Below are 24522 nucleotides of genomic sequence, written 5' to 3'. Positions count from 1 at the left end.
CCTATTAAAGAAGTTGTTCATTTGGTTTGCTCTCTCCACGTCTGTCTCGATGCGGCACCCGTTCGAGCTGCAGCCAGTGATAATCTTCATCCCATCCCACACTTCCTTCATACTGTTTTTCTGCAACTTCTGCTCCAGCTTTCTCCTGTACTGCTCTTTCGCCGCCCTGAGCTGGACTCGGAGTTCCTTCTGCACGCACTTCAGCTCATGCTTATCACCACCTTTAAAAGCCCTTTTCTTCTGGTTCAAAAGGCCCTTGATGTCACTTGTAATCCATGGCTTGTTGTTAGCATAGCAGCGTACTGTTCTTACTGGAACTACAATGTCCATACAGAAGTTGATGTAATCAGTTGTGCATTCAACAGCCTCTTCAATGTTCTCACTATGTGATCTCAGCAATATATCCCAGTCTGTAGTTCCAAAGCAGTCTCTCAGAGCCTGCTCTGCCTCAGGGGACCACTTCCTGAATGAGCGTGTGGTTGTAGGTAGCGCCCTCACTCTTGGTTTGTATTGAGGCTGAAGCAGAACCAGGTTATGATCTGCTTTCCCAAGCGCAGGCAGTGGGGTGGCGCTGTATGCGTCTTTAACGTTTGCATATAGTAGGCCAATAAATTGATGGTGACTTGTGAATTCAATTCAGCTCTTGATTTGTACCTGACAATTTGCAATTTGATTTTATTCAAAATAATAACATCTGTGCCTTTTTCAAAAAATGTATCTTCCAAATAAGTTAACCAGTCTGCCCCCATAAACTAATCCTCAATAGAATGCAGTAAATTTCAGGTTTTCAGACTGGGAGTATTGCTCAGCAGCAAGCCAGATTTTGTCTTTAAATTATCACAAGTAGTTTTTAAATAAGTATAACTAAAAAGTATGGCTAAAATACTTCCAAGTGAAACTTTTGAGACTGAGAAAACAAAGTAGCTATAGTTTCTGTGTTCTAAATATGTTCTCTTGGTTTACCGTGTAACATTTTGATACAAGTATGATTTGACTAAATGTAAACAGTTTACTGCAGGAGTTCCCAAACTATTGTAAGTTGAGGTCCCCCAAATCACTTTGATAAGTGATCACTGATAGTTTCTGTGTAGGTGCTGGTATATGTCTTTTAGTTTTTCTTATGTAAAACAAATGCTTTTTGAATAAGTATTTTTTATGTAAGAACAGTAGGTGGTTTGATATGGAATAAAAATTGAAAGCCTAAATTGCCATACTTTCAGTATACAAATATTATACAGTGAACAGTATACATGTGAATTCAGATCAGAAGATATAGTTACAATTTATATGCTACTTCAGGTCTGAAAAGAACAAAATAACTCTTAAGTCAATATGCAGGTTGAGTCTGCTTCTTGGCTATACACTTTAGGTTCTCCCTGTTCCTGTATTTACTGAATGTTAACATTTCTTTCTGAAACCAAAGCTTTACATTGTTGATTAATATTAGTAAACACTAAAATGTAATGTTAGATATGTTTCTTTTATTAATAATAATTATTAACATGTGTCTTTGTTCCTCATTGTATATTTTCTGCTTTAGTCTTTAGTTTTCTACAGATGTTCTAAAAATGATAGAGAGAGGGGGCTGGGAGCATGAGCTGATAGCGCGTTGCTGCACCCACCACACAATGAACCACCTGAGTGTAGTGGGTGACACCTCAGCACCACACTGGAACAGTTTGAGGTTTTTTAACAGTGGTTAGAGTGCCAATCCTGCCACCAACCCCCAAAATGATAGTCTACTAAAAGCGTTGGCCAAAACTAATTAATGTTTCCCAGACTGCACCTGAGAAGGGGAGAGAGAGAGACACACACACACACACACAACATGCAGACTTCTTATTAGGGAGAGCTGGAGGTGAGAAAGGCGACACTCACCAGTTACTTTTTTTTTTCCGCAAAACTCCATCGGTTTTGACTCATGGTTTGCAGGCAGTATTGACCTGAGTATCCAAAGAGGTTGGAAGTGAAAGGGTGGGTTTACGTTGGATCCCAATTAAGCCCAGGGAGACTTTGACAACGAAGAGGAAAACACTCTGGGGGTGAGAGATGGGAGTGAAGTCTCGCAGCACAGCTCTGGGCGGTGGATTGAAGAAAAACTAAGCAAGATCAGCTGCTGTGTTTTTTAAAAAACACCTTTTGCCATTGTGTGTGTATGTGTGTGTTTCCCTTATGTGACATCTGAGAGCTGCTCTCATATCGTACAGCTTGAATCTGCAGCTCTAATTTAAAGCAACAATTGAGAAATATTTTGAGAGTATATATTGAGAGTTATTCTTATTTAAAACATAACTAGAATTAGAAGAGGCACGAATCAACTGATTCCCTATTACGAGGAATTGCTAAAATGAATAAAACATATATTAAAGGAATTCTCCACCCACCAGAACAGAACTGATTACTACAGTTCTGTTCGTCATTCTCACCATGAGATTGTAGCTATGATTTTGCTTTACTTCTACTGTGTATCTTCTGTTCAATCCCATTGTAATGTACATTAAAACTGAACATGATTCCGGCTGCATGCCAAAAGGATGTCTAAACAAACTGTTATACTTACACATCACTTTTCTTTTGGTGGGAAAATCATTCCACATACAGTACTTAAGAACTAGGAGATTAGTCAATCACTTTAGGTTCATGAAAATCAAGTTTCAACATGTTGCATTGGAGATCCTAAAATGTCCCTAGTGTGTGTGAGTGTGAGTGTGTGTGTGTGTGTGTGTGTGTGTGTGTGTGTGTGCATTCCATGCGGTGCCCGGGGTTTGTTTCCTGCCATGCGCCCTATGTTTGCTGGGATTGGCTCCAGTGGACCCCCATGACCCTGTGGTTAGGATATAGCGGGTTGGATAATGGATGGATGGATGATTCAAAATATGTAATTGACTTTAATCAATAGAAATCTCTATATTCATTTAATCTACTGGCTCTAGCCATAATGTGTTATGAGTCATGGCATTCAAATACCATAATAGATACTTTCTGGCACTGGCAGGTAAGACCAACACTGTCTTTCGTTCTGAAAACTGAACTGCTGCTTACTCCATTGTTTATCTTATGGCATGTGTATGTATTCTTTAAAGCAGTTTGTCTAACATTTATTTGTCCACAGCTTTTCTATGGTGTTTCTTTTGTGTGTGTTCTCATCAATGTCGTTTTGATTTAATGATTAGCTTGCTGCCAGCAAGAGCATATTTTAAAATTATAGTACATTGTTAGTAGTTCTATTTTGATATTTAAGAGAGTGACAGAGCTTTATCCATGACAACAGGAATCAAAACCATATGATGAGTGAGAGTTGATTGATGAGATGAACTTTTACAGTTACAAAATATCAGAAATTACAGGCAAGAGAACTGGATTATGAGGCTTTACTTCTTAAACAAAGTTATAATTTATTATTTCTTTTCACAAAGTTCCTTTCCTTTATTTTTAGATAAAATTCTAATAAGGCATTACTACAACTTTTTAAGTAATCTATAATCATAGATATTATTGATTTGTGCATCTGCAATGGAAACACATTAATGGGAAAATGGCAAAACACAATGCAATCCAATGACATCATCAGCAAAGTGATGTAAAAGCTTCACATACATAAAAAATATATTTTTTTATCGGTAAAGCCTGAAAATTGGATAAACATCGCATTACCCAGGTAAAGCTCACATTATCCAAAAGATATGGGTAAAGCTGGAATTGGAGATAATATTTTATTAAAATCACGCTTTATCTAGGTAAAGTGTGACTTACCCACATGGGGGTTGGTTAAACCTAAGATTACCCAGGAAAAGTTAGAAACTCATATTTTATTCCAGCTTTACCCATGTCTTTTGGATAATGCAAGCTTTACCCAGGTAATGCTAGGTTTATCCAATTTCCGGGTTCTACCCATAACATACACACACATACATATGTTTTATTAGTGTGTGTGTATATATATATATATATATATATATATATATATATATATATATATATATATATATATATATATATATATATATATATATATATATATATATATATATACACTAATAAAAGGCAAAGCCCTCACTGACTGACTGACTCACTCACTCACTCATCACTAATTCTCCAAGTTCCCGTGTGGGTAGAAGGCTGAAATTTGGCAGGCTCATTCCTTACAGCTTACTTACAAAAGTTGGGCAGGTTTCATTTCGAAATTCTATGCATAATGGTCATATCTGGAACCTATTTTTATCCATATACTGTAATGGACTGCAGCTCAATGGCTGTGGGGGGCAGAGTTGTAATGGAGTTAAAATTGCTGTAGTGAGAAACTTTTAAGTGCCGGGTCTTATCTAACATTAAATAAAGCCGTGGACATTGCAACATCACACAAGAGAGCAGCTCACGTGAACTGACTGAACACAGTACGAGTGATCACTTCCATGCATCAAACCTGTTCAAAAAACGCATTACACAGTTGACAAGGTAGGAAAAGAATATGCTCCGAGCTGAGCTCCACAGCTAACGCGGTCTTGCGGAAGCAACTTCGTCACGCTGCCACCAAATACTCACAGAAAAATCCACAAGTTAATACACATGCTGTCTCTAGAGTTTCTCTACACTCAATGTATTCCTCGCATCCTCGTTACACCCTCTGATCTCCCATTTCAACAACAACAACATTTATTTATATAGCACATTTTCATACAAACAGTAGCTCAAAGTGCTTTACATAATAAAGAATAAAAAATAAAAGACACAATAAGAAAAATTAAGTCAACATTAATTAACATAGAATAAGAGTAAGGTCCAATGGCCAGAAGGGACAGAAAAAACAAAACAAAAACTCCAGACGGCTGGAGAAAAAAATAAAATCTGTTGGGATTCCAGACCATTAGACTGCCCAGTCCCCTCTGGGCATTCTACCTAAAATAAATGAAACAGTCCTATTTGGATTTTGGGTTCTCACGGAAGGACTTGATGATAATGGTCACGTAGACTTCTGCTTTTTAATCCATCGATCATTGTTGGAGCATCATAAAAGCTTTGAGTAGGTGGAGGTGGCGCAGGCCACCACCACAAAGAAACTGGAAAAAGAAACAGAAGAGAGAGTAGGGGTCAGTACAGATTTTAGAGCCTCCATTAATAGTTATTATGAAGAATTGAACATACAGAGTATCAGGATTAAGTTAAATTAAGTTAAATTGAAGTTATAAAAAGGCCATGTTAAAGATGCCTCCAATTTCCAGTAAAGCTCTGCTTCGCGATGACAAGTAATAAGTTTCAGGAACAGGCCCTACAAAAGGTTGCCATTGATCTGAGGCAAGATTTCTTTTCTCCTGGACAACTATACGTTGCATTCTCAAGAGTGAGCTCGCACAGCTTCGTCATATTACAACCGGAGTGCTGAACTGACAATGTGCTATACAAAGAGAACTATAACAAACGTAATAAACGAACAATAAAACAGCGGAGAACCCGTGGATTAAATTAAAAAGGCAGCTTCCTTGGCGAAGCAAGGAAAAAGGATGGCCTTATATGTCGTTCGTTTATAAAACAGCGGAGAAGCTGTGTAAAGGCTGCTTCACAAAAAACCAGCGGAGCGCCTTATATGAGCAGGCAGTCAGCTAAAGAAGGGAATCAATGAATATCTATAATCGTAATAAACTAACAAAATATAGAGTAGAAGCCACGGATTAAATAAAGGAAATGGGTACCTGAACAGTAAAGTAAGTCTCAAATAGCTACACAATAACTATAACAATCATAATAAATGAACAATGAAACAGTACAGAACAGCGAAGCAAGGAGAAAGGACGGCCTTGTATGGCGTTCGTTTATAAAGCAGTGGAGAAGCTGTGTGAAGGCAGCTACACAAAAAAACAACAGAGCGCCACACTCTGAATGTATTCCTCGCATCACCGTTGTACCCTCTGATCTCCCATTTCAATTCAAATGCCTCCAATTTCCAGTAAGGCTTTGCTTCGCGATGACAATTAATAAGTCTCATGAACAGACCCTACAAAAGGTTGCCATTGATTTGAGGCAACATTGCTTTTCTCCTGGACAACTATACGTTGCATTCTCAAAAGTAAGCTCAGTGCACAACTTGGTCATATTACAACCGGAGTGCTAAACTGACAACGTGGTATACAAAGAGATCCTTAATAGATATATATGTATGTATGTATGTATGTGTATATATATATATATATGTAGATATGTATATATATATGTGTATATATATGTGGTGTGGACCTGGCCCGGACACAGACAGGCGGACATAATGATTTCCACCACCACACGTTTATTATATACCACTATTTACAAGTTCAATGTCACTCAGACACAGTCACGTGCACCACAAACCCCAATACACAGTCCTGGCCACTCAATGCCTTCTTCTCCGGGCCGCCTCCACACTCCTCTCGTGCCTCGTCCTTCTTCCACCCAACTCCAGCCTTGAATGAAGGGAGACGGCCCCTTTTATCCATGTCCTGGATGAGCTCCAGGTGTTCCCAACACTCCCGTTGACCATGCCCTAGTGTGGCGGAAGTGCCGGCTGTTCTCCCTGCAGCTCACCGGGTGTCCTTTTTAATCTTCCCCCCAGCACTTCTGGGTGTGGCGGTGGGGCTTCCATGCCCTCAACCCGTGGCCCCCAAAGCAACCCTGGCATCCTTGACAGTGGATATGTATATATATATATATATATATATACTGTATATGTGTATATATGTAGATATGTATATATATGTAGATGTATATATATATATATGTAGATGTGTATATGTATATATGTGTGTGTGTGTGTGTGTGTATATATATATATATACAGTATATATATATATGACAGCAACACTCATAACAGTGACAAAACAATTACATTGACAATCATGTTACGTTATTTTTAAAATGTTTCCTTTTCTTTTTGATAATTTCTTTAACACACTACTTATCTGCTGCGAAGCGCGGATATTTTGCTAGTATATATATAAATAACAAAATGCTATAAAAACTCAAAACTGGTCCATAATGACTACAGATCATGGCACTGCTTTTTACTCTGTGAGAACTATATTTCTTGAGAAGTCATCCATTTTTGTTCACACTTCCTGGTCACATCTGAATATTTAATGATGTTCGTGGTTCTGTTTACACATTGTTAATCAGAGTGAGTCATATGCATGAGACCGTGACCAAAATGTATTTATTTATGTGATACATACAGTGGGCGCTGTACAGAAAGCTAAAAAAAGTCAGTCAAATGCAGAAGAAATTCTACTTGAAACAAAGAATTTCAGTAAATCAGTCAGGTCAGGTGATGTTGGGGAGCATGCACTGGTACAGGATGTTGCCGCACCCATCACACGATGAAAGAGCTCGGAATCCAGGTTGGCAACCCCCCTAGGCTGATATGTGGTCCAGTCTCGCCCTCCAGAAATAACCATCTATTTGCCGCAGCCAGGTTTTATGTGGGTCCCTTGGACCTGTCCAGCCGCTCAGCTCTCAACAGTGATGATCCTGTGAGCCAGACCACCCTCTGGAACTCACGCCACAGTGGTTGCCATACCCAATGCTTCCTCACATTGCAGGTAATGTACCTTATTTGAGACTCTGTGAGCAACCGCTCATTTTACCCAAAGTCAAACCAGCGGAACCAAAAGATTCTCCGAAGAGACACAGTACCGAAGGAGTCCAGTCTTCATCTCCAGTCACTGGACAGCATCCATGTCTTGCAACTATATAGCAAAACAGGAAGTACCAGGACTGTAATGACTTGGACCTTTGTCCAAGCTCTGTAACACTTGACAAATTAAAGAAGAGGAGGGTGGATTTTCAGTTTTAAAAACTTGATCCCATTTGTTGTCTGAGATGATCTTTCATTAAAATGAATGTTACAGGTCTTGACATGTTCTAACATTTTTTAAAGAAGCTAGATTATTAATAAATGATCAAAATGAAATGTACTACAGAGAAAACCTACACTGGTTTCAAATAGTTTAGGAAACTGAGTGAATGTGTGAACTGTTATTTGTTATGATTCTGAGTAGCAAACGTGGCAAAATGGGAGTTTGACCTCCTGAAAGGACAATAAAGCCAGGCCAGGTGCCTCACCACCCTGCCCGAAGAGACTCATCCTAGCTCCAACATCTCTTCACTGTTAGGTGCTGTCTTCCAACCCAGCAGACCCCAAACAAGGAGATCTGGCAAACTAACTAGAAAATGCCCAAAACAAAGCAAAAGCCCCAGAAGGTGGAGAATGATTGTAAATCCCTGACTTTTGCAAAAAAGAGAAACCAAAGAATCTTTATAAATGAAGTATTTATTAACAAAAATGTAAAAAATGGAAAAGCACAAATGTGCTAAAATAAGTAAAAGAAGTTGCCTAAAATGCAATCCAAGTGTAAATACAGTAAGTACAGTATATCCACATTCTGCAAGCAAAATCCAATGACATAAGAAAGTTAAGACCTGAAAATCTAACAAAAATACCAATGCTCAAAAGATTCCTCTACAACTACAATATTGTCCTATTGTCCAAGCCATCTTTGCTTTGGTTTACTCTTTAAAGAAGTAATTTTAAAAAATAAAATGCTCCACCTTTAAATTAGTTAACAAAGTCCCTGAATATTCCTACATGTTACACCATGTGTAAATTGTATAACTTGTTAAATTATGCTCTGTGGGTTTCATTTAATAATGTTTGCATACAGTATTTTCCATAAACACTGTGTTTTTGCTTTGGAGTCGGGTTACACTTTAATTTCTTAAAACATCTCTGCTCCAGGACCCCTGAAATGAGTCATGCAAAAAATATGCAGTTTACCATGTAGATTACCCAGTGGGTCTCACTTTTCCCCGTGACTAATAGGAACTATGGTACCAGATTTGAGCAATTTATGATTGACATGTGACCCAATGCTTAGCCCAAATGTGAGTGTAATGGTAGATAGAATGAAGGAGTGATATTAATAGGAAATATATTGTGACCAGGAAGCTTGGGTATACAGTATGTCCATAAATTATGGGAAGCAGGTCAGGGACTGAATAGAATTAGAGCATATATACGCTGAATGCACAAAATAATATTTATGGAAAAAGGAATAAAGAATGACTAGAGAGACTGGCTGAAGAAATACCTGCTCAAAATTTGTAAAGTGAAAATCATGAAGTATACATTTTAGGTGACATACAGAATGTGGACAGAGGTGAAATATGCTTTTATTTAAGTTTTTTGGGTTGCCTGATGTGTGGGAGTAAAAGGTGAATGGATGATGGACACAGGAATGAAGGCAGAATGGATAGAAAGGATGAGCATTGTAATGATGACTTGTGGTTAGGCTATTTGAGGTGATTTGAGCAATTCATTTTAAAAACGTGGAATTACGAATGATAATAGTGAGGCCAGAAAAAGCCAGAGGAATGGCACTCACTGTTAAGCATGTCCTGTTTAAAAATGTAGTTATGGAATTTGTAGTGCAAGCAACTATTTTGTTGTGGTCGTTCATTATTTTGACTTGTAAATGCATTAAATATTATTTTTTCATTGTATATTTCTTTATCACTCTAAAAGCTACTGTATCATTTAGTAATAATTTATCAGTGTTTGATCTGTAGTTAATTTAAAAAGGGACATTTTGCCACACTTTTTTATTTTACAGAATAATTTTCCTTCCAAGTGGGCTCACTTTAAAAACCTAAGGAAAAGGTCTGTAGGCATTTAATAAATAATTTGTTTCTGCCTGTCTGAGTGAAAAAGTATTTACTTGAAAACCACTGTTAATAGTTTTACATTGGTATTTTAGACCTATTGAAAAACCTGTTCAACAAATTGTAAAAAGTTCAAGTAAAGTCTTGTTGTAACTTATAGTCTAAATTACAGCTTGATAAAAGTGGTATAACCATGCTAGAATATTAAAAGATGTCAAAATTAAGTGAACAGATGTAAACAGTTAGGAAAAATATATGTGCTACATACAGTTTGGAATGTGTTTTGTAATTTTATTTTCATTTTGAGGTTGTGATTGTTTCTTATGTATTTATACTGTATGTTCACACACTTGTTTGTGTTTTTTTTCTTTTAACTTCCAGGTGCTGCTATTTTGTGTATTTTCTAATTGCATTAATCAGTGTTGTTGTTAATGGTGGGGCCCTATGGCAGCCTGAAGTTGCAATGTATGACATCATTGAATCATTGCTATCGCAGACAATAGCGTTTAAATTTTTTGATTGCACAACAAAAGCTGGTTTGTGTAGTCAGTAATCAAAATCATTGATTGCCATAGTTTTAGTGTTGCAAAATGTTAACTACAGTATGTGTTTCTCAGGAACATTTTTGTAACCATTATTGTTTTATGAGACAAATGTAGGGACACAGCTTTCTGTTAAAAGTTACGTCTGTGCTCTCCTCAGGACAAACAGGTACAGGCAAAAGGTCCCACAGTTTAGACTGAAGTGTCTCAGTCATGACTGTGTCAAGGGCATTTTTCATTTCCTGTAATGTTATAACATAATCTGTAGCAGTCAGTACCTCTGCCATTCCTTGAAAACATGAAGACAGAAAAGTTGCTTACTTGAAATATTTAATATTGTCTTTTCCCATAAAATGCACTGTTTGAAGAGCTTTCATAATACCTTCTTTGCTCACATTCATAGTCTTTTGAAGGCTCTCTACATAGTCATTTCATCCTAACCTTTGCATTGTTTATAGTACAACAGAGATGACTGTCAGAAACGTTGTTACTATTTGATATATAGGATTGTGTCAGCTGTTTATAAGCCTATATTTAAAACAAAAAATAAAATAGAAAGCTTTTATTCTTTCTCAAGTGCAGTGGTTTTCAACTTTAGTTCTGAAGCCCTCCAAGGCTGCAGGTTTTTGTAACACCCATTTTCACTCTCATTTAATCATTTTTACCTTTAACTGACCTTGTTGTTTAATTAGCTTATATTTTTTACTTCTTGTATTTTACATTGAAAAAAGTGCAGTAAGGTCATTATAACTTTTTGTGGAAACCTTGTATTGGTACAGGGTAAGGCATAAAGATCTCCCACATTTCAAGGGAGAACTGTGCGGCCTGTAGTGGGGGTAGAGAGGTGTGGTAGGTCTCATTTGGTATGTTAGTCTCTACTGTTTTCAGTACCCATTAGGAGTTGGACCGGTGAACATCGGGGCTTTGTTCTTCAAGCGTATTATGAGAACAACCATTGTGTGACAGTGACGCTGAGAGCATTCCATACATGCTTCATGCTCAGTTGAAATGCATTTGTACCAGATCGGAAAATGATTTTCCTATGGATTTCTAACCTTTGGGCAACTGGGTTCACACTGAAAAGAAAATCACCTGGCAGACCTAGAACAGAACATGGGTGGTTTCAACAGAACAAGGCCACAGCACTACGTTCGCTCAGAGTGATAAGGGAAATGTTCCTTGGGCATTTTAACTCTTTGAGGGGAGACATTAAGCCCATGTGACTTTTTCCTTTGGGGATACCTAAAGGAAAAGGATTTTAAAAATCGTCCTCGATCTCTTGAGGATTTGAAGTAAAGGATTAGACAGGAAATCAACGCCATTCCACCTGAGATGACCCGGAGAGTGATGGAGAATTTCTGGGAACATCTTCAACAATGTATTGCCAATGATGGCTGCCATTTGGCTGATATGATTTTTAAAACCCATTAAAGCAAAAATGTTTTTTATGAACTTTTCAGAAATATGTACATTTTTTTAGATAGCTTTGTTCATTTATTTATACCCTGTCAAAATGTGAGATATCTTTATGCTCTTCCCTGTATTTTGATTTTATTGTTTCTGAAGTGTATTATTATTTTGGTGACATTGTGTCACCATTTTGTTGATGATTTGTTCTTTTGATTGCAGCTATTTTGTGACCTCATTGTTCGCATTGTTTCAGTGGTGGAGAAAAAAACTGCTTAGTATAATTATTAAATATTGCCATTGAGTAATTTAAAACATTTAGGACAAATCCCTAAGTGCAGAATATTTGAAATTGAAGGGCAAGGACAATTTTTGGTGTTATTATAAAAGTACATTATTTAAAAAGTAATAGGAGTCAGTTTTATTTTGTAATACAAAAATCATTAATTCATAGAAGTAATATATGACAACAGAGGCTTCATCCCAAATGGAAATCTGTTGAACTGTATACTCACAGATAATCTTTATTACTACAGATTTGCACAAACAAGGTTTGTACAAATATCCAAAAAGTACAAGGAAAATCAAAACTAAAGATTTAAAGGAAAATGTGAAAAAATGTAAAACAGTTTGGTGGTCTTGACTTAGTAAAACAAATGGAGAGATTTAGAAAGCTTGACTTTTCTGTTCAAGTGTTAAAATTTTTCCAAACATTTTTAAAACATATCTTTCTGCCTCTTTAACTAAAGTTCAGATTGTTCCCCATACACCATGAAGTTGCTTTGTAAGGTTGATTGTTAATATTATGTTTTTAAATTTGTTTAATACCTTTAACAGGTCTTCCAATTTCCACAGATAATAGCAAAGAGGCTGGACAATGAAATGTAGAACATTTGTATTAACTGCTAGTGGGATGGACTCGCCTCACTGAAATCTGCATGTGGTTCTGTGGTTTTCCCAAACATGGCTAAGAAAGGACGCTCCAAAGGCGAGAAGCCTGAAGCACTTATCTCAGCTTTACAAGCTGCAAATGAAGACCTCCGATCCAAATTGACAGATATTCAAATAGAACTACATCAAGAGAAATGCAAGGTACACATTTTATTATTTTTTCATTTGTCAGTACCCAAGGACTTTGAGGTACAATCCTTTCAATTAATCCAGCAGCCTAATAGAGAAGAAAATTTGATTGTGGACGATATTGTCTGTGACTTTAGAAACCGTTGACTTATTGGAGAGATTACAGTATATACTTCAAGGTGTATATCCATATGTATTTTGTAGTATGTGGCTGTTAGGAGAGGCAAAGCAAATCAAGATTCATTAGAAATCTTTAAAATCAACCACACTTTATTTAGTCCTTTTCTGATCAAAGTAGTTGCCTAAAAATTAGATGTCCTTTAGCACCCTCTGTTGGCATTCCTTTGGTTTACACTCATTTCATATTTTCTTGTGTGGTTATGTACAACTGTAGTTCTGTTACTTATCTTTTTGAGGCTCTCATTTCTTTTGTATTCCTTTGTTATCAAATCTAAAAGCTGCCTTTATTGAAGAAACATGTTCAGCATGTTGCAAAATTAGATCTACGAGACAGGGATAGAGATGAACAAAATGAATCAGTTAGAATATAGTTTCAGACATCTGTGAATCTCACATACTACAATGAAACACTAGTGATATAGCAATTTTTAAAATAATTTAAAGGTAGATGTGCAGATTGAGGTCTGATTCTGCTTTTTTATTACTCTACAGTATGGTAAATGATTATAAAAGCGTTGATGTAAATATGTAACTTTTTGTGTTTAGGTTAATAAACTTGAGCGTGAGAAAGTTCAAGAGGCAAAAAAAATCCGTGAACAAGAACAGAACAAGTACACTGTGATGCTGAGTGAGCTCAAAGCCAAGCTGCATGAAGATAAAATGAAGGAACTCCAGGCTGTCCGTGAGAGTCTCATCAAACAACATGAACAAGAAATGGCAAGGACTGCCAAAATCAAAGATGCTGAGAACCAGCGGCTTAAGTCAGTGGTAAATGCCTTAAGGGATGGGAGTAGTGATAAAGTTAAGACAGCATTGACTATTGAGGCCCGTGAGGAGGCAAGAAAATTTTTTGAATCAGAACGTCTGAAACTACTACAGGAAGTTGCAGAGCTGAAATCATCTAAGAAACAAGTGGATGAGGCTCTCAGTAATATGATACAAGCAGATAAAATGAAAGCTGGAGAACTGAGGAGTGAACATCAACTGCATCAGGAGCAAATATCCAAAATCAAATGGGAATGTGAGAGGGAAATAAGGCGGCTGGTGCGTAATTCACTAGTTAATATAAATCATTTGTTTGCATGTACACATGTGTTGTATTGCAGAGGTTCACAAAAATACTACATAATATGTAGGCAAAAAAAGAGTGCAACAATGTTTCTTTTTTTAGATTAGTTTATATTTTTTTCAGAGAAAACATCGAATGTATGCTTATTTGCAGCAATTATTAATAAATGATGCACTGTAACTAGAGTAGCAAAATTCTAGTGGAGACAAAATGATAAAAATAGCAACATTCTTCTGCAGTTTACAGCCACAAATGTGGCTTTTCCATTACCACTATGAACTAAGTAGGACCAGGCTAAGGCCTAAACATTTGCTTTAGTTGTGGAAGCAAGTATACTGGTCTGAAATAAAAAGGGCAGGTATCACTTCAGTGTATAATGCATATTCCCCAACATATACTGTACATACAACAATGCCAGAATTGGCATACAAATTTATTTTAAAAAAAACGAGTATTGAAAAGACAATAAAAGATAAAAAGTAGTTGTACGTTTATGCATTTTTATTGTGTGGGTAACTATTAGTAATGCCTACTTTTGTGTTATTACCTGTTTTTCAACTTTGTTCTTGTTCCTGGTTCTGGATTTTAGTTTTAATGGATAAGGCTATCACAGACTTGGTTTTTTTTTTTGACCCTGTGATCCCCTGCCTGAAGTGAGCTAAACGTTTAAAGTGAACTAATGGAATATTAACTTATGACTTGCAGACTATGAATCACATTTTATCTAGCAGGATTAATAGTTCATTGTCAGTCTGAACTGTAAAAATAAATACTATTTAGATATGCATATGCATAAATGAAAGCTGTTTTTGCAGGCTATTAAAATGCCACAAACAGAAACCACAATCTTGGAAGTCTAGCAATCAAGCAATTTTTGTATTTAATACAGCATGAAACCATTCATCAGTGTTTGCATACTTCGCCTATCAGATTTCCATTCCAAAAGTGATATTGCCATTTTATAATCACATTCAGCAGTTCCATAAATCACATAAAAGCTAAAAATTGGTTTTACAGAATGAACATAAATTTTATTAAATGAATGTTAATCTGTAGAATATTTTAATATCTTAATCTTTTCTCAGTTAAATATATGCAGTTAACCTATTACCTTTGCAGACGGTAACTGGAGCTGCATTTCTTTGATGAATATTGAGTGTTTGTGTGTGTTTATCAAAGAAAGGAAAATTTTCAGAAATACCATGTTAGTTTTAATGAAGAGAAAGCACATCTGTCAAAACCAGAATGTAAAAGTGTATTTATTTTTATTAATTTAATATTCTTCAGTGCTTTGGCCTTAAAAATAATAAAAGAGAATCTTTTTTTATGAGGGTATTTTTGCACTAATCCTATTCTGACTGTGGAAATAATTAACTAAATAAAAAGAATGTCATGCCATATTCAGAATGTAATACAAACTGAGTCAAATTACTGCACAAAAAGAGCACTCTTGTTTTTCATATTGGTATTATTAATATGCTTTGTCATGTGGAGATTTGTTTACATTGGAATAGATTAAACATGCAATTTTTAACATAATTACACATTTTAACTATTTAACTATTTACAAAAAACGTACAACTGGCCAGTATCATTATTTACTTTGTTATGAATTTGTTTATCAAGATCTATATTTGACATTTATAGGTAGATGAGATTAAATCAAAAGACCGTATAGTTTTTGCTCTGGAAAAGGAGCTGGAAGCTCAAACTGGCAATGTGCAAAAGCTTCAACTACAGAAGGATGCACTTGATGAACAGCTATTCTTAGTAAAAGAGGCGGAATGTAATGTTGGCAGTCCTAAACGAGAAATCCCTGGAAGAGCTGGAGATGGAGCAGAACACTGTGGAAGTCCAGTGAGTTGATGATTTTTAATCTTAGAACATTTGTGCCAAGGCTTCAATTTTTAGAAACATATTACTAGCATGTTTTCTAGTATATTTAGGTGATTTTAGATGAATGATCAGTATCTGTAAATTGTTTAATCAGTAGTATTCCAAAAAACCTTGAAAGACTATTTTGTGCATTTTAAAATTTCTCTTATAATGTTATGCTCACCTTTGTTTTTAATAAATTTAATTTAAAGAAAGTACTTTGTATTGTAATATCAGTAGATATATAGTATAAGTTGAAAATGTGTTTCTTAGCAGTTATATAAATTAATCTTAATTTATTATAATTAACACTGAGCTAGAAATACCTGACAGAAGGACAGAATAGGAAACTGAAGGCAGATGATTGTTTTCTTACCTATTTTGTCAACAGCATAAAATGTCTATGTAGACTTTGTATTTTAGAACACTTTGTCAAAGTAGACTGTGTGTTTTAGATCAAAAGCAGTGCAGTAAGAGAAACATAGGTGATTGATCTTCTACGTAATATTAATCACAGCAAGGTTAAATTCAAAATAGCATTTGAAAATATATAAAAAACAAAAAACAAGACAATTTGATGAAAGCAGACCAACTGAGAATGTTGAGATTATGATGGAAATGTTTAAGGTCATTTCAAATTTATTTGTAGAAGGAAATTTTTGTGTGTGTGTAAAGGCCTAATTCTTAACATTCTTGCAGGACCTAAGAAGAAATCAGAGGCGTGTTGCTGAGCTAAATTCAACCATCCGGAAGCTAGAAGATAGAAATACATTGCTAGGGGATGAGCGGAATGAACTGGTACTAAAAAACACAGTACTTTAAACCTACACATTTTTCATAAGTTTCATTACACTAATTCATGTGCATTTTGTGTAGCAGCTCTGTACTTTAATGTATAACTTAATGTAATACTTGCTTACTATTTATATACATGCAAGTAGTAATGCATTTTCTTGCAAAAATGTTTGTGATGCGCCATCAGTTGGAATGTCCAGTGCATTGCATTTTATTACTGTGTACATTACAAAATACTGTACATTCCAATAGATGGTGCACTGCAGTTGTTAATGCTGTGGTTTATGTTGATTACTTAAATTTCACCTTATCTTAGATGGATAGCACAAATAGTCTCTAAATATAAAAAGGCAAAATGTCTAGCGTCTGTGCCCAGATATAGTGCTGTTCGACATCCACAAGAGGTCATTGGAGCTGCTTACTCTTGAACATGCTATATACAGTTTCCCAAGAGTAAAACATTCCTGCATTAGATGAATTCCTGTTTTTCAGGAAATTTACAGGAAGTGTTTTCTTTTGTATTGAAATGGATAATCAGTAGAATATTTTCACAGAGTATGTATATCTCTTAATCCATCCAGTCATTTCTCTGAACCCACTTATTCTAAATTCACATTCATGGGATGTCTTTGTCTTGCCTAGGAGCCTTGGCCCAACATTTATTTTTGTTAAATATAATGTATTCATTTCTGACAATGTCTAAAGCCTGTCTTGATCTATCTATCTATCTATCTATCTATCTGACTTTATTTATTTTCCTGTTGATATTTTTTTGTTTTCAAGAAAACAAACTAATATGCTTTTTATTTACTTTCTGAATATTTCATAGAAATTTAGATAAAAGGACATTTTTTCAGCATTCAGCAAAGCTATAAATAAATTCTGCCTCTATTTGTTTAATCTATACATTTCAGTTCATCCAGAAGGCTAAGTCTTTTCCTCATTTTCCTGAAGTAGTGTTAAGTCTGCGTTGTGCCTTCTTTATCCCCCATCTGTGTTGCTTGTCTAATGGATGGATTGCCTAAGTTCCTTCGGCACTCAAAGCAGACCCACCGAATTCATTTTTCTTTATTTGCTGGTCACTAATGCCAGATGGCTTTGTGTGCTTCTTGGCAGCAAGCAGTTAACTGATTAATTTCCCTTTCTAATTAAATATCTTTTGCAACTGTAACTGTTACTGTCTTTACCTAACATTATACATTTGCAAAATATGTGGATTAGTTCAGTTAAAAAAATCGAAACCTAATTATTTTAAGAGTATATCTTATTATATACTTTATGCACATAAATACAGCATTATGGGAGCAGCTAAAAGAAGAAGATTTAATTTTAATACAGTGGACTGACCTACCACCCACAATTGGCCTCTGCCTTGTACCTAAAACTGCCAGTGCTGCTCTGGTTCAATTAAATTGGATTGAATGGATGAGTATGTGAACTGAGACTTTATTGAAAATAAGTGACTGTTTTTGAAGCATTAGAGGATTGGACTGTCTGTAAATATATAAGTCTTTTTAAGTTTTTTTAAGCGTAAATTATATGTATTTACACAATTCTAAAAATGAATTGTTACTGTTATTTTATCAGCTGAAGCGAGTCAGAGAATCTGAAAAACAGTGTAAGCCTCTCATTGAGAAAAACAAGTGCCTGTCTAAGAGAAATGAAGAGCTTACTCAGGCATTGCAGCGCTTGGAAGACAAGCTTAAAATCTTAACCAAGGAGAACCTTGAAATGGTGAGTGTGCGTTTAAAAAATAAATTGTCCTTCTCCCTTTTCTAGAGAAATAGTGAAAGTAAACATTGTGTTTTTAGTGAATCATAGTGAATTCAAAATTACTTAGAAAAAGGTTATTCATTTGAATAGTTGTTATAGCTCTTATATAAAAACATATATGTAAACAAATATGTTTATGCAATTTCTTGTAAATGATAATAGGAGTAGAAGGCCTAAATGAAAACTAGCTAAATCTCCCTCTAATAAAGACAGATTTAATAATTAAAAACATTACCATCCTTTGATATGGAAGTGTATGTGAAGGATAACAAGACAAATCTGTCCGTTTAGTAATTTCCTGTACTGTTCGAAATTTATGTAGCTAATATCAAAGTAAACAATGTATCTCTGGAATCATTAAATAAAAATATAAATTGCTGTATATTATTATGATGGAAATGTCTAAATCCTTAACTGTTGGTATGGTGTACCTAGCAAATGAATGGGAAGTTGGAATTCATTTTGTCTTTATTTGTTCTTTGTTTCATATAGTTACAACAGTTATTGTTTAGATTAATATTGAACTACTGCCTTTTACATTATTTCTATTTAAGTTGTAACAGCTGTAAAAGTCTAACTTAGGTAAAAGAGTATTAAAAATGTTTAACTAATCTACAGTATTAGATCTTACACATACTCACATTCTGCAAAAAGAATGACATTAGCTACATTTATTTGGTTATTTTTTTATTTACAATATATTTACAATAGTGTAATTGAAACCTGATGACTTTCCATCATTACTTCAACTAATATATTTGTCCACAGCATGCCACTGTTGACACAAGTGTATAGTAATGTAAAATCTCACAAAGTTTAGATTGAAGAAGGGCTATACCAATTTCACTATTTTCAACAAAAACATTTAAAATATGCAGAACTACCCTTGTATTGTTTCACTAATGTAAATGATTTTGTTTAGCAGATTGAGCAAATATTTTGTTGACACAAGGTGAACATAGTTTGTGCAACAGTTAAATCTAGTACACGTGGACAATTAACAGTTCTTTGTCAAGTGATTTATGACCAGTATATTTGTGTATATGACAGTGAAAAAAAATAATATTGTGATGGAAACAGTGAACAAAAATGATGAAAGTAGCACAGCAAGATTAGACTGAAATGCACAGTAACATATGGGCTTGAACCTTGTAGTCCAATTAATTTATGCAGCTTTTGATACACTGTTTTTCAGATTAATGTATGCTATATTTATGAAAAATAAGTTCACTTTGAAAATAAATTAATTAAAAAGTTTCTTTAAACCAAGGATCAGTACCAATTACAAACTGTAAAATCATAAAAAGTCAGCTGTAGCATTTGCGTGATAAAGATGAATCCAAAGAACAAATCTCTAAAAGTATTAACCTACCATCCTGGGTGTCACACATAACTTATAGATTTGTCCCCACAACGTTAAATGTCAGAGATTTACTGCAAATGTTGATGTCCTTGTAATGGTCTAATTAATAGTGTGGAAAACTTTTTACTCACTGGATATTCCATTTATAGTATAAAAAGCTTTTCTAAAGATACCCCAAAATAAATAAAATTCTGACATATAAAATTTTAATCCTTTTTTTTCCATTTTAGTCTATTAAGCCATTTTTATGCACTGTATTTATATGAAAAGAATTCATATTCTTTTTATTTCATACATGGAAGTCAAATATTCAACTTATTTTTGTCAAATCCCATTAACTGGTACTTCCTAGGTATTCTTGAAATGTACATCTATTTTATGTTTTTGCAGAAGGGTTACATAGTATCTAGATTTGTTGTCCAATGTCTGTGTGGAGCTTTCTCCCATATCCCAAAGCTTTAGGTGATGTGTGTTAATTGGTGACAATAACTTGATCTGAGTATAGATAAGTACATGAGTGTAAACAGTTGACAGACACTCTATCCAGGTGTTCAAACTAGAATAGGCTTATATTGTCTGCATATTAATTGGATAAAGAGATGTTTGAAGAATACTTTTTCGAAAAGACCACTCCTATATTAAACAATGTCTATAACTATGTCTCTCTTTCCTAGGTTAAGGGTGAGAGATCTAGAGACAATGGTGACCATAAACTAAGGCTTTAATTTTCTGAATCTGTTTAATATAACTTGGGTCACAATGAAGTCCATCAAGCAGCATCAGGTGGAAAGAAGGACTCAACACTAAATGGAGCCCAGCTTATTTTAGTTATAGTAGTAACTAGGGGGTTACCCCCTGCTCGCTTTGCTTGCTAACCCCCCTGGCCTGTGCTATGTGCCAGCCACTTCACATCTTGCTGCTTGTGTTGTGAAGAGGGGGGGCTAAACTCACCCCAAGGAGACGTGGTTTTCTTCTCCGAAACCTCTTAAACGGTGATACAATGGGAAACAAATACAGTTTTTTTTTTACCTCCTCTTTGTTCGATCAGCAGCTGGCTTGCTGCTGCTGCCATGCTGCGTGATCTGCATCTTGCATGGTGCTTTGAACATTTAAAAGCCTGTACACCAGCTGTCTTGCATGGTGCTTTGAACATTTAAAAGCCTGTACACCAGCTGTCTTTGTCATCTACTCTTTGTCTTTTATTTCCAGCCTTGGGCGTGGTTAAATGTCTTAGCACAAAGTCTCATCTCGCGGGACATGAGTTCTTGATATTTTATAGTATAATTTAAAAACGGAATGAGAATGTGAAAATCTTAACAACATCACATTAAAGTTTGATAAATTCTGAAAAGAATGATATCAAACATATATATGTAGGTTTTAAAATAAGCCCTATTTAAAGCGTGAGCAAAAAGTCACATAAAGTCATTGCACTTTTAGGCTTAGGATTTTATATATATAGAGTAGATAGCATCCGCAGCACCACTATGGCATTCTACTTGTAGTAACTACATTGTTATTTACATGTTAGTGAGAGTGGTGGATCCTCAATGCAAAAAAACTGGGAAAGGTCGGAGTTTTTGAAAACAGTTATAATCATATTTGGCAATGAGCCTTAAGTGTTACATGATCACTACCGCCATAAGCAAAGAAACAATGTGTAATTCAAGTGTACATGTTGGCAAAGTAATGCGTTTAGGAGCGGCATGTTTGCATAGCAGATCGAGACACTTAACTATAAGGAACTGATTCCAGCCTCATTGCTGGTAGTTTCAATATATGTTTTGTAATTTCCAGTGCCAAAATTGATATTGCAACGTAAGGCTGTTATATAATTGTGTTAAAGATTGAGTATGTTTTATTACTAAGGAAGTTTTGCCAATTCCACAAAACACATGGTATTATTACTTTCCTATGACACCATCAAATTCTGTGTGTGCAATTAATGCTAAATTATTTCCTTGTTACCTTCTTAGTAAAAAAATTTTAAAAATCCATCTTTTATGTATATAGTATGCTCTAGATACCTGCATGCAATACATTGCCCTAGTTTGTGTTAAATTTCATTTTCCAAGAGTTTCTCATGTTTTAATGATTGTTCACTTCTTTCGTAATTGTTTTTGTTACTGTCACTACTTCCTGGCTCTCTTATCTTGATGCCTTTGTACATTGTACAGAAAAAACTGTTATAATCTGACCAGTTACAAAATTAGTTTTTACTCACTGGATGCAGTGCTAGGTGATGAGGTTTTCAAATGTTGAAATTCTTATTTCCAGAAAGAGAAGATCAGTTCCCACCCTCCCTTGAAGAAGCTTAAGTCTTTGAATGATCTGGATCAAGCGCATGATGAGCAGGAAATAGAATTTTTAAAGCTTCAGGTTCTGGAGCAACAAAACATGATAGATGACTTAACAAGGGTGAGTGTAAAGTTAATAAATATATACTTTTATTATATGATTTTTATTTGTACTGTTTATGATACAGTAATTTAACTTATTGAACTTTTAATTGTAGTTATATTTATTATTACTATTAAATATTAATAGTAATATGATTACTGTTTATTATAAGTATTAATATTTATTAATATGTTTTCATAATATTTAGGACAGAGAAAAATTACTTCGCAGAAAAAGACATAAACGAAGTTCCAAACCCATCAAGGTAAGCATAGACGTTATCAAATACAGAGTTATTTTATAATTTTTTCATATACTGTAGCCGTAAAGGAGAGTTGTGTTTATAGAGTCTGTAGAAGGTGTAAAGCACATCTGAAGCAGCTTCTTATTACCAGAAGGGTGTTTTCACTGTGTGGGACATACAGTGGAACTAATGCAGCTTCTTGGATAAACATTATTAGATTATAATTAACAAAATTATGTTAAGGAGTGCCTGGAGCCATATTATTTATACTTGTCCTGGTATGAAAATGATACAGTCATCCTATTGTAGCTTTTTTTTTTATATTGCTATGAGTAACTTCTAGTCTTTAATGGGCATGACTACATCTTCATCATTTACATATGGTGCATGAACACAAAAATTAGGTTGAATATACATTAGAGAATAAATCAAACTGACCAACATAAAATTATGAAAATGTAAACCTGTTAATATTAAAACTAGAGTCACATTTCAGGTGACCTAGGTCAAATGGCCTCCTATGCCCTTTTTGGGCAGTCCATAATATAAGCCCATGTTCTGAGAGTCTAATATAAAGATTAAATCCTTACAGTACATCCTTTTGTTCCATAGCTCTCTGTATCATGTCCTATCAGCAAGAGTATGTGTAATAATATGTCAGAACTCTTCTGCAGACTCTACTTTTACAACTGCTGCATTAGTCTACAGATTGAAGAAGTTCCAACACAATATCTAAAAACAGCTCATGACTTTGTGTAGGCTAGTTTGTACTTATTGAAGTGTAAATTTCAAATGAATTCCTTTTAGTTGACAAAATTATATACAGTGCATTCATATAGGAACTGGCAGAACCAGCATGCAGGAGCAATTGTGTTCTCATTACACACCTTGCTTATTTTGACAAAAGGCAAAATTCCTTCTTTAATCACAATGCTGGTATGCTTAATGGATTAATTTTATCTTAATGACAGCGTAAAAGTGAGACAGCAAAACATTTTAAGTTCAAGAGAAAAGTTGCAAGCATAGGTAATATTGCAAAAGTTAGAAAAAGTCTCTAAAACTCTTGCTTATAAGAGCTAAGAAAAACTAATCATTAGATAGTGTAGATATGAATGGTTTTAATGCAACTCAAAAATATTTCTGTATTTGGTTGGATGAACCTTAAACAAATGTTTAGCAACTGTTCATGCTATCAAAAGTTTAAAATGTACAAGATGGATTAGCTATATGAAATGGCAACATAACCATGCTCTTCCCACTGATATTTGATTTGGTAAAACAAACAGCACTGATACTAGCTTAGAATATAGATTAAGATTTTGTCGAAACTCTAAAACACCTCCACTTTAAACATTAAAGGTTTAAAATCAAAGCCTGTAGAATAAAGAAAATAAATATTGGTAATTAGAATGTTTTTAAGACACATACAGTTTCATTGATTTGGCACTAAAATAAAAATAACCCACTAAATCCATTTTCTGTTTGACATTACTGACTTTGCTGTTTCAGGACTTTGCTGCATTCATCAGACTGAAAAGCAGTAACCAGGAGGACAGTACATATCTGGGTACACATAAACAGACACACACACATGCTGAAACTTGTTTTATTAATAAACTTGATACATGTCTTTAGACCCTGAAAATAGACACACTGAAGAACATCACACAAAATGAATGAACCCCAGCTAGAAATCCAATATTTGGTTTTGAGTTAGACACTGTACCACCCTTAACCTACTTAGCGTTAGACCCAAGAGTTACTTAGGCTGTGAAAACCATGCTAAAAGTGTTAGTCCCGAGTGTTACTTGGGCAACTGTACAGATGTGTCTTGCATAAGCATTAGAACCGAGAATTACTTGGGCTAAAAAAGTGCTGTCAGTGCTGCCATTCTTTGGAGAAATTATCTCTGGGTGTAGGTTTTCACTAATTATGAAATATTTGCACTTTACCAACAATGAAGACTTTACTGTACATTCCAGTCTGCAATGACAGCATAGATGAAAGTCAAATGGCTTATAAGGGCAGAGTGTCATGGATACAGTACATCACGTCAAAAAGAGCAAGATTTGGCATAAAGCTTTACAAGCTTTGTGAATCTAAAATGGGATAT

General features: G+C 35.0%; 1 protein-coding gene across 5 annotated transcripts in view; it reads left to right on the top strand.

Moving 5' to 3' along the window:
• jakmip2 (janus kinase and microtubule interacting protein 2) overlaps positions 1 to 24522 on the top strand; it is a 74600-nt gene that overhangs the window by 8904 nt on the left and 41174 nt on the right. For 3 of the 5 annotated variants that reach the window (XM_039775355.1, XM_039775357.1, XM_039775356.1), the window contains exons 2-8: positions 12486 to 12722; positions 13437 to 13934; positions 15607 to 15816; positions 16534 to 16632; positions 18217 to 18363; positions 22043 to 22183; positions 22374 to 22430. In XM_039775355.1, coding sequence (XP_039631289.1) covers positions 12594 to 12722; positions 13437 to 13934; positions 15607 to 15816; positions 16534 to 16632; positions 18217 to 18363; positions 22043 to 22183; positions 22374 to 22430 — 1281 coding nt within the window. In that variant the 5' untranslated portion in view covers positions 12486 to 12593. Of the gene's footprint in view, positions 1 to 12467; positions 12723 to 13436; positions 13935 to 15606; positions 15817 to 16533; positions 16633 to 18216; positions 18364 to 22042; positions 22184 to 22373; positions 22431 to 24522 lie in introns of all 5 variants that reach the window. The other 2 variants (XM_039775353.1, XM_039775354.1) reach the window with 1 other exon arrangement.

The sequence above is a fragment of the Polypterus senegalus genome, chromosome 13, assembly GCF_016835505.1.
Source record: "Polypterus senegalus isolate Bchr_013 chromosome 13, ASM1683550v1, whole genome shotgun sequence".
Lineage (NCBI taxonomy): Eukaryota > Metazoa > Chordata > Cladistia > Polypteriformes > Polypteridae > Polypterus > Polypterus senegalus.
This window is presented reverse-complemented; position numbering and strand designations above follow the sequence as displayed.